Source organism: Diplotaxodon limnothrissa, linkage group LG10, assembly GCF_057381915.1.
Source record: "Diplotaxodon limnothrissa isolate DT_005_m linkage group LG10, D_limnothrissa_male_GT1.1, whole genome shotgun sequence".
Classification (NCBI taxonomy): Eukaryota; Metazoa; Chordata; class Actinopteri; order Cichliformes; family Cichlidae; genus Diplotaxodon; species Diplotaxodon limnothrissa.
In genome coordinates, this window is record NC_140605.1 from 15,460,059 (window position 1) to 15,474,187 (window position 14,129).

The window sequence follows — 14,129 nt, forward strand, 5'->3', positions numbered from 1 at the left end:
AAATCTTGGCGCTTCTGTCGATAAAGATGACTACCTGCAGACAAAGTATCACAATACGTTTTGACGCAGTTGACTATTTTAAAAGTGGCTTCATTACTAACTGCTTTGCCTCCAAGGCACCAACCTGTAGCTGTGCAAACTCATTGTTTGGAATAGAGAGTGGATGGTGCATCTTTTCAGGTGCCACACAAAAAGATGTTACCATCACCTGCTTTAGCATTAGGGTAGCCGTGGTTTGAGAAAGTGATATGGAAGAAACCGCTAAAGAGACAGGATGACACTTCCCCCTCCTCGCTCCATCGCCAGAAGCTAAAAAAGTGCTGTCTGTATTTTTCAACCCAACAAGCCAGGCCTCAGCCAAATATATTACTCTGGCAGCTGCACTCTCTTGTTGTGCATTATGTGAAAAGATGACTTGTAAATTATAAGGAAGTAACAGCTGCAGTAAAAAAAATAAATAAAAAAAATCCAATTGCACATGTACTTCCCATTCCTGTTCAAGAGAGATGGACATGGATTTCAAAACTGTTTACGTCAAGTTCAAGAGACATTTAGTCATCAACTGAGCCATTTCTCCACTACCAATTAAACCTACGTGCAGTTGACTTTGATTAAAAGAAGGTGAATCGTAGAAATGATTACAAAAAATAACACTTGGCTAACATGGAAAGTTGATGTATTGATAAGAAAGAAAAGCACAAGTTGTTCTGGATAGAAGAGAACCAGTAAAGTGATCAGTGTGGACCAATGAGCACAACCTTCCTCAAATTAATACATGAAATCAACATAAACGCCATTTCCTTTCCCCATCACGCTTTCCACACTGTTTTCATTTGTTTTTAGCTGAAGTCATTCTTTAATTACTTAATTACAGTTTAATGGCACCCCGCTGGAGAATTGCAGTGGTGTAATAATGGATAGAGAAAAAACAACAACAAAACACACCTACATTAATCCATTTTCCCCAATTTTATGAAAGTTGCAGCAGATTTAAGCCAAATAAGTGCATTTACTCATATCAAGAATTTACATCTAGCCTCTTAGATGATCACAGGGGTGACAGAGGTGCACTAGCACTCAAAAATGGCTTCAAGCCACATCGCATATTGCAAGATGGAAGAGATAACTGATAAGTGATAAGTGTTGGCATATCATTAAAGCTCTGGACCCGAACAGGTGGAAAAGACTGCAGTGGTCCTGTCACCGGCTGCATCTTGGCATTGCTGAGAAAGAGAAATTGTACATGAAAGATATAAAGGGGCTGGGAGAGAAACAAAATGAGCACTTTCTAGGTTGAGTGTGCGTGTGGGAGGATAAGGCGTCATTATGGCTTACATTTATGAAGTCAAATATGTTTTAAAATTGTAGTACATAAGTGGGAATTATTAATAGCGGTTAATACTTTAAACCCGTGGTTATAATTTTCTGTAAATTATGTGTTTTCTGTGGAAGGCAGACAAAAATGTTGTCTGGTGTGCCTGTATGTGTTCATCCTCGCTGCAGATTTCAACCAAAAAAAAAGAAAGAGTGGTATTAATTTCCAGCCAAACTAATTATCTGATCAAAAGGTCTGTGTTTTAATCTTCACAAAGACAGAGGGAAGAGAGATCCATGCTCTGAACAACCAAGTGGTGTGTAAATGAGTCATTTATCCTTTAGTTGGAAAAGGAGGAGAGATTTGGCAGCTGTGAGCTTCATCTGCCCTCCCATCAGTTCATTACAGAATTCCCTACTAGGTGGAGAACAAGGGGGGGGAGTGATCCAGAGTGTGCCGGCTGAGGAGTGGGTCATTACCCAAGACACGAAAAACCAGACATCTTGTTCACACTTGGCAAGACACAGATGTTCTAGAGCCGGCCGACAAGGTGCTACGAGGCCTCGGCTCCCGTCTACACGCCAGTTCTTCACCGCCACTGTCTGCGCCGCACCTGTTTGGAACCAGCATCTTTGCAAATACGCAGAAAAGGTCAAGCGGAGACGAGTTGACAAGCTATTCAGGAGATGCTCAATAACTCTGACACCAAAAACATGTGGGACGTCACCTCCCACACAGAGCCTGAGGTTAAGGATCTGCTGTGTCCCAGAGAGAAAGACTGAAGAAGAAAAATGGACAGTTGAGTCAGAGGTCAAGTCTCAGCTGCAAAAAACCTGCTGCTCCAGCTGGAGGAGAATCTCCAGCTCCTCTAACGGCCAAATTCCGAACTCCCAGAAAACTGACCAAAATTAAGTGTCTGGGAAAATCCCATACTACGCTCTCAAAATACAAAGTCAACAAAGTTTTCCCCGCAAGAATTCAGGCTCTCGGTAGCTGCAGTAATTTAACTTCTACATGTGACGGGTGTGCGTGCACAAGTGGCAAATCCAATCCTTAAAAGCCCTTTAATAAAACTGCGGGCCATGTCATGTACGCCACATCCATGTGTATGTACAGCATGAAGCCAAACTGGAAGCCTCAGTAAGAAGGGAGGGTTGAGACCTCAAACCAGATGCAGCTGACAGATTTGTGTTCACAGCACTGTATATGTGAAGTCATGCATGTACATGGAGTTCCTGTTTAGAACGGTTTTCGATTGGAATGGAAATACCCAGGAAAAAGTGGGCTTTTTTTTAATAGCCTTATTGTTTTGTTTGGTTTTTTTTGCGGGGGGTAGGGGGGTGAATAATGGTAAAATTAGTAAAACTACCTGAAGAAGCACGTGTTGGGAAACTACAAGAGAAACGCCAGCATTTTGCTTTAACTTAATATATAGACTGCATGTCATTTCGCCTTGATTAACTAATGCCAACAAGTGATGGAGAGGGAAATAAACATACTAGCTGTGAGCCAGTGAGCAAATATGACTACAGTGCTGTGTGCAAAGTTATAAGCAGTGCCAAAAACGAAAAAGCACAACGTGGAATAAAACGTAGTCCTCGCAGGTGAACAGGAGCGAGCAGCCTACACAGCAGTAAGGTACTTTTTAAAGACCCTGCAGTTCAACAGCTCTTAAAGAAACCCAGTTGTGATCCTTTGATCCTCGGTAAACACAGGCCTATTATTTCCAAAGACCATTTTCTATAAATGGCTTTTGCAGAGAGATGTTTCGGCAGCAGCCTTAACAAACTTAAATCAGTTTGCAGTACCCTCCGCGTAGCCGAAACGTCCCTATTAATGTCACAATAAGACAGAGACGTGTCAGAAGACTAGGAACAAATAAACACTCAGCCTCCTCTGCTTTTTGTCAGCGTGGCTCACTCAGAGTTACTCTTCCACCCTTGCATTAAGCAAATTATCCAGACACTGCCCCTGTTGTTATGCTGATGATGTGGAGCTATACTCCCTTGTAAAAACCAGACCATTTGAAACCATCATCTTCTTTAACATTATGACAGATAATTTCAGGCTGCCTTGTTTCTCCCCCTTCATGGTTCACAAAGCTGATCCAGGACAATTTGCCTGTTAATGTCAAGCCTGCTGCCAGAACTGAATAGAAATTATGATCCAGATTACACATTTGATATGAAATGTGAGATGTTTTTTTTTTTGTTGTTTTGATTTCCTTTTTCCCTCCAGGGCTTAATGTAAAAGTTTAAAAGCACTCTACATTAACCCACTAAAACCACACCACGCCTGTACTAGCCTCTATCCACTGAATGTTTTAGTATTGATTTTAAGGTAAGCTGGTTAATAATCCCCCAGGAAGCAGAGTGGGAACCTTGTGATGACTTAAAAGTGAAAAAAGAAGAAAAAAACAATAGTGAGCTGGTCTTAGAAATGGCCTTTCTGAAGCCACAAGGAGCTTGTAAAAAAACAAAACAAAAAAAAAACAAAACAATATTGATTGGCACCACGGTGACACAGTTCTGTCAAAACAAACTAAACAATCCACTGCCAGATGGAGGAGAAAAAAGCCATTTCTTGCAAACACAGTGTCTACAGTGACATTCTTACTGCTATTTATCAGTAACAGTGAGCTTGTGGCCGTGATTTTTCTGCGATAACTTGGATAAAAAATGACTTGTGTGGTGTTTTGCACAGCATGCTTTTTAAAATGCATTGTGGTTTTACGACACTTCCCGCTGGTAAGAGACGGGATGTGATGCTAATTGGACATTTCACTCACCCAGACAAGTGTGGGCAGCACGTCAAGAAAATAATAATAATAATAATAATAATAATATGAAAATAAATAAATATTTAAGAGGAAAAAAAACCACTCACCTTCATCTGCAGTCGACAGAAGAGCCCAGTCCAGGAAGATGCACCCCAGCAGGACAATGCTCTGGTATATCAGCTCCATGGTGTCGTTACCAGAAGGTGAAAAATGAATCGACTTGAATTAAAAACCAAGTGGCGCTGGCAGCCACTCGACTGGCAGCTCGGCTGTGCACCCACTGACCGAAAACCAGTCCGCATTTAAATTGGACTTCAGTAAAAGCCTCAACACTGTGCCGCAGAGAGAAAGCACACTTTGACTAACGCCTGTCCGTACGTGGCTCCGTTGACAGTGAGCGTTTATAAGCAGGCTCAAAACTTGTCCAACTTTGTGTTGTGGTGAAAGTCTAGAAAAAACACACACACACACACAGGCAGAAACAAACCGCGGTGCTGCAACTCCTCGTGAGGCTCAGCCCTCTGTCAGCACACGGGCTGCATGGTTAAGAAAAAAGACTTGTATGCTCGGCTTAATAAGCTCTTTGTGCACCACACGACTTCTCCCCCTAAAAAAGAGAAAGATTCTCCCCCCTCAGCTCGATGACCGAGCAGACTGCAACCAGGGCACCTCACTGCATATCTGTTAGATACACATTTAGTCCTCACATAGCAGTCGCTTCATACCTTCTTCCACATCTCCACGTTCGGGAAAAATATCCAGGAAAAAAAGTCTGATTTAATTTCCTTTTTTAATTCCTTCAGCAACCAGACTATTTGGCTGCGGGGGGGGAAAAAACCCAACGAAAGGTGGTGGGGATATATTGCGCGACAGGTCTAAGCTGGCCTGGTTTTACTCGAAAAATTAGACTGAAACTGGAAGAAAACGTCTACTTTGTATTCTGAGTAAGTCAGCGAACTGAATGTGCGCTGGATATCAAAAGTTGGGCGCTCGTGGCTCTGACTACTGTAAGCTGGTCACCAAGGACTTCAACACCGCATCAAACCCAGAGTCGAATGGCACGGGCAAGCTCCGCCCACTCTCGTTACCATAACAGCAGCGTCAAAAGCGTAGGTCAAAAGAAAGTTATGGAATTTCCGGCAAGCACCTTCAAAATAAAATTATATAGGCCGATAACATTTTATACGAATGAACCAGCAAGTTGGGGAAAAAAGAGAACTAAATAGAGAATATATGACCTTTACATGATTCACAACTTACCATTCATTGTTTTGACAAATAAATTCCTATTTGCAAACTAATATATTTGGTGTCTGTTTGATAACATGTTTGTAATTTCACACATTTGTTGAATAAAAATATCTTAAAACATGGCGGTATAGGAAGCACTTCATTTCTTTGCGCATCTCAGTTTCGCACTCAGCTGGTATCTTGTTTTTTTTCTGGAATGCTTTTATTTTGACAATAATGTAACACGATTTCCGGTGTCGCTTAGATTACTTTCACGAGCGTCTTGACTCCAACACTACAATTAATTCCGTCCTATTGCAAACGCTGGCATGCAGTTTTTGTAAACTGTGCTGTAGATAAAATCAGCAGGAAGTTGGCGGTACTTATAATCCAGCCCATCAGACTCCAGCCAATATTCCTTGAATTAATCCCCATGAATAAGAAATCAGTGTGTTTGGACAAAACAGAGAGGACAATTTTTGAGCCTTTATTGCCTTTAAGGAGCAGGGAGGGATATTAACCTGTATGTATGTAAGTATGATGGAATCGAGCTAAGGTCTGAAATGCTAAAGAATACGAAATGATGATGGATCAGCTCAGTACTACTTCACCTGATTCATGATGCAACTTTTCTGCAATATGGCCTTTGGCTATTAGAAGTTGTGTTCTCTTTAAAAAAAAAAATAGCATTAGAAATCTGGTGCATGAATTTGTACCATCTCTCTGTCCATTTTGAAGCGCATCTTTCCACGAGATGTGCCAGTACTTAAGTAATGAAATGTGCCACGGATCCGCTCGTTCTTCTGTAAGTTCAGTCATTTTGACCACAGTGTGATATCAAGAGAGCTAATAACATTGCTAAATCACAGCACTGGTGTTTGAGCACAACCTATTTTCTTATTTAATTCATGGCTGTTTTTTCTGGGAAGTCTGGCAAAGACAGCGGCATAAACAAGAGAAAATGCATATTTTAAATCTAAGTGATAAAATGTAAATCAGACATTAGCATTTCAAGCTTGCTAACAAGGCCAGACCAATGCTTAATTTGGGCAGGGCGAGACCAGCAATTCCCATTCTCCTGGGGTCAGCTGTTTCATTTTTGTTGTTGTTGATGTAATGTCTGTAAAGCAGAATAATTAAGTAAAACATCTGGGTTACTGTACATCCACTTCCAACCATCAAATGATCCAGCCCACTGACAACACAGCACATGGTATATCACCCAAAATCCGAGGTTAAGGATCTGCTGTGTCCCAGAGAGAAAGACTGAAGAAGAAAAATGGACAGTTGAGTCAGAGGTCAAGTCTCAGCTGCAAAAAACCTGAGTATACAAATGTCAGAGGATGGATTGTGAAGATGTGCAAACGTCTGTAATGAGCTATATGTGAACATGATGAAGAGAAGGGGTCTATATTCTACATATCGTGTGCACAACAGTAGTATTTGTTTACTTGCTGTGAAAGTTGTTCGGAAAATATAAAGGTCAAATGTTAGAAAAAGCATTGTCTGCATCTCTGTGGATCTCACTGGAGTGCAAATATCGTACAAGCAAAAAGTCAACAACTCATCCCGACTCAGTAACAAAGCCTTTTGCACATTTTATAGGCTAAGCGTCAAACTTTATTTCTGTTTGTTTGTCTGTTATATACAGTAAGTGGTCAGAGGGTCCAGACAGCATGCATTCAGATGCCGCTTGAGGGTGTCCATATCATCAAAGCTGTCATATTTACTGTATTCAATGCATGAAATTCTTCTTCTTCTTGCAGCAGGAAGATGCAATGGGAGCTTCAACAGGAAAACATAAAATGAGAAATGTCCTTGTGAAGTTCAATTTGTCTTTAAAATATAAATCTAAAACTTCTAAGACCTCCAGAGTGTGAGCCAGAGGAGCCTTTAGACCAGAATGACCCACTAAAGGTAGAAAACAAAGCTATTTGTCAGCCGCGTTTTTTTCCACACCCCGTTTATTGTCGACGCCGCTTAGTTAGGACACCTGAATGTCATCCCTGTTTTAGTGATTGCCATGAAATGTTCAAAACCTGTGAAATGCAGAGCTTTGTGAGACTAGTAGAGCTAGTTGTTTTGAGGATTCAAACATAGACGCGAGCAGAAGATGTACTTGGATAAATGTCATGGAGCCATAAAAACGTTCCTGCCAGACTTCTAACGGTGTTGATGTTGTATGTAAAAACGCACTCAAAGCAGGTCATTTTACTGTCTTTGGCAAAGCAATGACACTTCACGGTCACAGAGAATTCACCGAAGCTGTTAGTTTGTCAGCTGGTTAGTCCTTTCGGTCTAGAATGAAAACTGGATGTAAAGCTGCAAAAATCACCGCCACAAAGCAAAAAATCATACCGACCTCAGCGGTGTTTTGACTTTTCCCTCAGCATTAGCCTTGAGGTGACCGCTTTCTATCTTTTTTGTGTAAAATGTGTCAAAAAAAAAAAAGTGGAAAACTGAAATATTTGTTTTTAAAACATCGCTCATGTGATGTATCTCACTGACCTCACTGACACTGGTGATATCATAGACTGTATATAAAGCATGAATGTAGCCACACTGCCCACATCTTGGTTTTTGAAGCCAAGTCTGAGAAACCAAAAACACTGCTTATCCAGTAGCAACTTGTCACTCACAAGTATAGCCACACCCTAAAGCGTACTCGGCTTAATCATACATTTTTACTCTAAATAGCACCATCATTTACAAAATAGACACCTTGCTGTATTAGATGGAACTTCAAACTAGCAATTGAGACAAGAAAGTCACCAGGTAAATGTTTATGGAGGTATTAAACTAAGGGAGAAGTCGGAGAATTTGATCATAGAGGTTTGTAGAACAAAATGAGAGCGATTACTCCCTGGTGGCCATTAGAAAGAATGCAGACTAAATGCACTTCACCTTTCAGACCCAGAATCTGGACCCGTCTGTGGATCTTAGGTAATCGACTTAATTTGCTGATTTGAAGTATCCCTTTCTCCGCTTTTTCTTTCCTTTACTAAGTTTATTTTTGTGGTTTTACATTTAACGTCTCTAAAATTATGAGATTCAGTCTGATGTCAGTATTGGGAAGGAAAAAAAAGTAGCAAAACCCTGGCTTGTTAAAAGTCTGGCATTCAGGATTTTGCTCAAGATCACTTAACTAATCATTTGATGGTCCAAGGATGTCAAATCACCTTGCAGTCAATAGCAGATCAAACTTTAGCTGATCTTTAGCATCCTCAGGTTTGTCTAAGTCCGGTCAGCCTGACATTCAGTAGATGTGAACTTCTAACGGTCTTAAATTGTTTTCACAGTGACATAATGACACAGAGCATGTAATGAGCTAAAGAGCTATTTACACATCAGGAACAAGTGGTAAAAATGCACATTAACATTTTGTAAGCCAAGCTCTACTGGCAGAGCCACGCACGAGCTTCTATCTTGACTCACTGCACAATCGGATATTTTCAGCTCTGCTTCTCTTCCTTTTCTGAAGCAACAGAACAGGAGCCATCCACAAATGCCCTAAAATGTCTGCATGCTTTCATTATCTATTATTTTCCAGCTGTACACGTGTGCATTTGGTATTTTGTGTATTCCTCAGTAGGCAAACGGGGGTATTAAGCAGAAATTTAAAAATGCAAATGCTGGCATGTTTCTGTGGGCCATCATCCTAATGGCATCGTACCTCATCACTAATACTACAAAATGAAACGTGTGCATTTGGCTCAGGTGACATTATAAGCTTTCACTGGTTAAGCTCTGTTTTTGCAGATGCAGCTTAGTAAAAGTGACACCACAAGGCTGTACTCTGAAATCGCTTTCGTTCTCTCGGGTTGGCAAAACCTCACGGTGCAAAATTAAAATCTTCTCCACGTCGCTGTTTTTCGGCTAAATAAGCACGAGGTAAAATTTCTCACAAACCGCCCTTCCTCACTTTAATTGGGTGCGCATGGGTATTCAGTTTGGTTTTTTTCTCTTTTTTCAAGAGAAGTAAAATCACAATCCATTTCAAATCATTATCACAAAAAGAAACAAGGGGAAAAAACACATACAAATATTTTTGATGGTTGTCTTGACTGCACTGTGTGTGTCTGTGTGTGTGTGTGTGTGTGTGTGTGTGTGTGTGTGTGTGTGTGTGTGTATGTGTGTTTTAAATGAGCCCTTAAGACTCAGAGAAAAGCAAAGGAACCCGTTAGACTTAACTGCAGGAGGAGTTATTATCTTGGTCTAGGGATTTGGGATGACAGCTGTTTTCACACCGGTGTAAAGTGTCATCGTAATGGCAAAAATCCTGCACCACACCCTGCCCATCATCAGTCTGAGGATGAATCATCTCATTTTCATGCAGACAGTCTGATACATGGATAAAGAGCAATGAAGCATCCAAACTGACATCATCCAGATTTACTAATACGGCACGTGATAAACAATAGAGACACGAACAATTGAGCAATGAACTCAAAGTCATCCTGCACAAACAGCTAAGCTGGCACCAGGTGGGGCCTCGGGGGTGCGAGAGCATAACGAGGAGAAGAAGGGATCAGTCAAACACAGCGGGCTGGTATGAAATATGAACGAGGAGGAATGGCTCTGCGTTTGATCCTCCACTTCAGGCTGCCGCTGTCGTGTTGTAATTAAGGTAACAAATGATACTGACAGTCGTCTGTTAGAGCCGTATGTTTGGCTGTGTGACTGAAGCATCTCGGTGAAGCAAGCCTATCGCTGACTGTTCCTGGTGAATTTTTTTTAAGACTCCTGGATGCCTGCTATATTATCATGTAGATGTAAGAGGATTAGCTTAACCAAAGAGTTACAGCTGTTCAGACGAATACAGGCATGCCTTTCTGACAGCTCATGCAACTGTAAAAAAAAAAACAAAGAAGAAGAAAAAAAGTGGGCCTGTCTACTGAAAATATCCCACTGTTTTCGTAAGGCTACCCCTGCTGAAGTTAGGACTAAAAGTAAAGGTTCCAGGAAGACCACAGGAGGGGGCCTTCAGGTCCACTGAAGGCTTTTGGCTTTGAGTTGTGCGATAGCTTGTGTTGTACTGAAATGCTTCACCGGTTTCCCCGTACAGAAGTTCAGAGGTTTGGAGGTTGCTTTGAATACCTAGGAAAAAAAATATTCTCAGTTGAATCTTCTTTCCAGCACTCGCACGTCAGCTGTTCTTTCATCCAAATCCAGCAATGTCACTGCAGCTCTGTACAGCAACAGGTAAAAAGAGGCACTGCTCCCTCATCGGCCCATTTTGAAGCCCGCTGTGAATAATTGCCGGTGGAACGCGACAGACTTGCAACTCATAATGACTATAGGCTCCATTGCACAGAGTTATAAGATCAAACAGTCTAACGATTAATTTCCTTCCACCAGATTTCACATTCTTCATATTTGGAGAGAAATTTGATTCTAATAACTGGCATGATTTAATTATTACATTTGGAAGCGTTCATTCCTCATCCCTCTGTCGTGGCTCTGCCAGAAATCTGGTTTGGTCCCTGTGTTTCTGTCTCTCTTGCATTCTCCCTTCTGTTTCTGTGGGTGTTTCTGTGTATCTCTGTGTGTTTGCGTTTCCCTGGCCATGGCCACTCCTTTCCCTGCCCGAGGTCCCTGCGGCCGCCACACCTGCACGTCCTCTTTCAGTCAGCTTCAGCGGCACACCAACCCCTCGGTACTCCTCCGAGGCAGATCGCACGGTCACCTCCGCTGAGCCTCCTGTGTGTGCCAAATCGCCTGTCTGCTCACTGTCATCTGCTTGTCTGCAGACAGATGACCACCAAACCATTCTCTTCGCCCACCTCCCTGCTCAATCACTGCCTCGCTGCTCAATGCATTACTCTCCAGCTCGCCATTTAAAGACTACTCACTCCTCAGCCTCTACTCAGTCCACCATCTCTCAGTCAATAAATCTTTTAGACGTTTTCCCTTTGACTTTGTGCTGCTTTTGGGTCCGAGTGATTGGTAAATCATAGCACCCTTTTTTGTTTAAAAGGAACCCCCCCCCTCCCATCCTGGCAGTAAGACGGGATACATGCACTGGAGTGTTTGTACATCTGCGAATCAGGGTTGCAAACCATGAATCACTTTAATGATTAAAGAGAGAGTTTATTCACAGAGTCGGTTTCTTAATTAGGAGGAAATTTCAAATTCTAACTTTGAAGTAAGCAACTTAATTTTGTTGTTTTTTTCCCCCCTCTTCTCTCTCCCCGCATCTATCCATCTGTCAGGCATCTGGCTTCTTCGAGAGTCCAACTGTGCATTCTTACACCAGCTTGTGGGTATATGCATTGCGTGCCTTGGTACATGAAGTAGACATGATGACTGATAGGAGGATAACAGAATCATGTGGATGTTAGTAACCTGATGGCTGTAAGACTTCACCGTTTTGTCAGCTCGAATCCTGTTTAAGGTCTTTGATGGATGTTCTCTCATCCTTCTGCCTGATTCTGTTTGTCACTTGTAGTTATAATGCATCAGGCACTGGGCTCGGGTCAGATAGAATAACAATGTTCTGTATTTCAGGAACCGAATAAGTGGTTTGAGATAAAATGTAATTTAAACCACTTAACTTCTTTCAGTAACTCTTATTAAGCTCTACAAAGGTGATATGTTTTGATTCTGCTCAAAGCTGGGATATCTTAGGGAAAATGGGATTTACACAAGCACAAACAAAAGTTCAGTGGGTTGCTTGGTTGCACAGCAGGAGTTTGTAATGACCTGCCCATTGGCAAGTCAGTAAGCTTACAGTTTTTCTCAAATGTTAAAACACAAAAGCCAATCCTGTAACCCAAATGACCAGTAGTCTAAACACATTTACTAAATGTAGCCACCATATTCCAGTACCATAAACACATGTCACATGAAGACACAATTCACAAAACACAACCCTCTGTACTCATAAATCTAAACACATTTTTCCTTGCTAAAACACATGTTGCAAAACAACTCTGCTCATATCCTCAAATGAAAGCCCATGTGATGCAAAATGCTTGCCACAGTCACCAATCTTTGAACACAGGGAACACACCTGGCGTCATTCACTACACACAATGACTCAAAATTGAAGACACTTGTTGCTAATGCTGTACCCACATGTAAAAGCAAGTTCAGAGTGCACAGTATGCTGAAGGTTCCAAACAAACACAATGGATGAAGGCAGAGTCAGGGGAAGAGGAATTTGATGCAGAGGAAGGAGAAGAGCTGGCCCTGGAAGAAGAGGAGCAGGCCAATGAGGAAGAGGAGTTCAAATGAGAGGAGGAAGAGGAGCGACCAACGAGGAAGAGGAGAAGGCCAACATGGGAGAGGAGAAGGTCCAGGAGGGAGAGCAAGACAACCTCGCACCATCATTACGGACGAGATGCGAGCAACAGCTCAGCGACATGATGCCGCACAGTGATTGTGGTGTGTGTGTGGTGTGAATAACGTAAATAAAAAAACTTCACACCCTGTTCATGTTTTCAAGATTACTGTTGTGTGCAATAGATTCTGTTTTTGCATTGAGTTGTGTTACAGTAGTGTACGTACATGCAGGATTTTCTATAGATTTATACTACTCATATGAAACTCACAAATCTAAATGCCTAATCCTCTGCAGAGATCTACGACGATCCGTTACTGTATAGTTTCTAAAATATGCATTGGCAGTTATGGAACAAAGAACCTTCTCACAAATTGAGCATTGTGTTTTCAATTGTTTTGCTGTAGTGTGTAATGCTGTGTATAGTGTTTACAGTTTTGACAGCTTCGAGCTGCTCTCTTGGTGTGGGAGTTTGAGTTTTGCAGTGGGAAGGTGTGGTTGTGTTTATGTAGCTTTAGAGAAGGGTGTTGTGTTTGGACATTGGGGGACCTGGTGGTAACGTTTGTGAAATGTGTTTTAGCATTTGAGAAAAACTGTAAAAGCTTTCTGGCGGCGATAGTTAATTTGTGGCTGCATAATAAGAAATAAATTCAGAGTTCATGAAGAGAACGAGCTCAGGTAATAAATAAACGTGGCATTTGCGAGTTTCTAATCCAAAGAGGTTAAGCAATCACAGGGATATAGCATCACAGCGGCCTTACACGCAATCTGAATGTCTACCTACACACAGTCAGGCACTGCAGCATATCATGCGATCAAAAGAAGGGATCCTCGTGATTGTGTGCTTTTCTAAAGAGAAAATGGTTCCCCCGATGAGTGAAGGCAGGGTGGGGAAGCAACCAGCAAATAAGAGCCAGAGCAAGTCTGTGCAAATACATCTGAGTGGAGCTTGTGTAAGCAGCTGTAAATGGAGAATGAGTGCCCTCCTCTGGCCGGACTGTTATTTTCTTCACCTGTGGAACTGGGGTGGGAGTCCAACTATTAACAGGAACAAGCAAACAAAGGAAAAAAAGAAGGCTGCTGAGTCCATTTTCAGAAAGCATTTTTTAAATTAATTTTTATTATTTTATAGCTAATTTACAACAAGCGCTTCACTGAACTGGAACATTTTATTTTGCTTGATACTGTCATTGTTAAATATATTTTTCTGCATCAGCTGACTCTGTTGTAACTTTGTAATCAGTCTTTTCTGTAAAAATTCATATACTTTATAAGGAATATCACACTATGATAAGGATGGCTGAGAGAGATATTAAGAAATACACTGAACCCTCAAATAAAGAAACCCAAAACATATTGTTCAATTCATGGATGTGTCGCGGTGTGTCGTAGTTTCCGTGAGTTCTCTCTATGTGTAAATGTTAAATGCATGTGTGTGGACGTGCTGATATCTCCTTGCGTGTGTCGTTTCTGTGTTTGAGCAGTTAGAAACTGGGCTGTGGCTCTGATGGATGCTGCACTTG

The 14,129-nt window shown here is 41.6% G+C and overlaps 1 protein-coding gene across 1 annotated transcript in view; it reads right to left on the reverse strand.

Moving 5' to 3' along the window:
• Positions 1–5,126, reverse strand: part of LOC146624096 (ephrin type-B receptor 4a-like) — a 41,337-nt gene extending 36,211 nt beyond the window's left edge. The window contains exon 1 of the mRNA XM_085364465.1: positions 4,202–5,126. Coding sequence (XP_085220591.1) covers positions 4,202–4,280 — 79 coding nt within the window. The 5' untranslated portion in view covers positions 4,281–5,126. The remainder of the gene's footprint in view (positions 1–4,201) is intronic.
• Between the last annotated feature and the right edge of the window lie 9,003 nt (positions 5,127–14,129).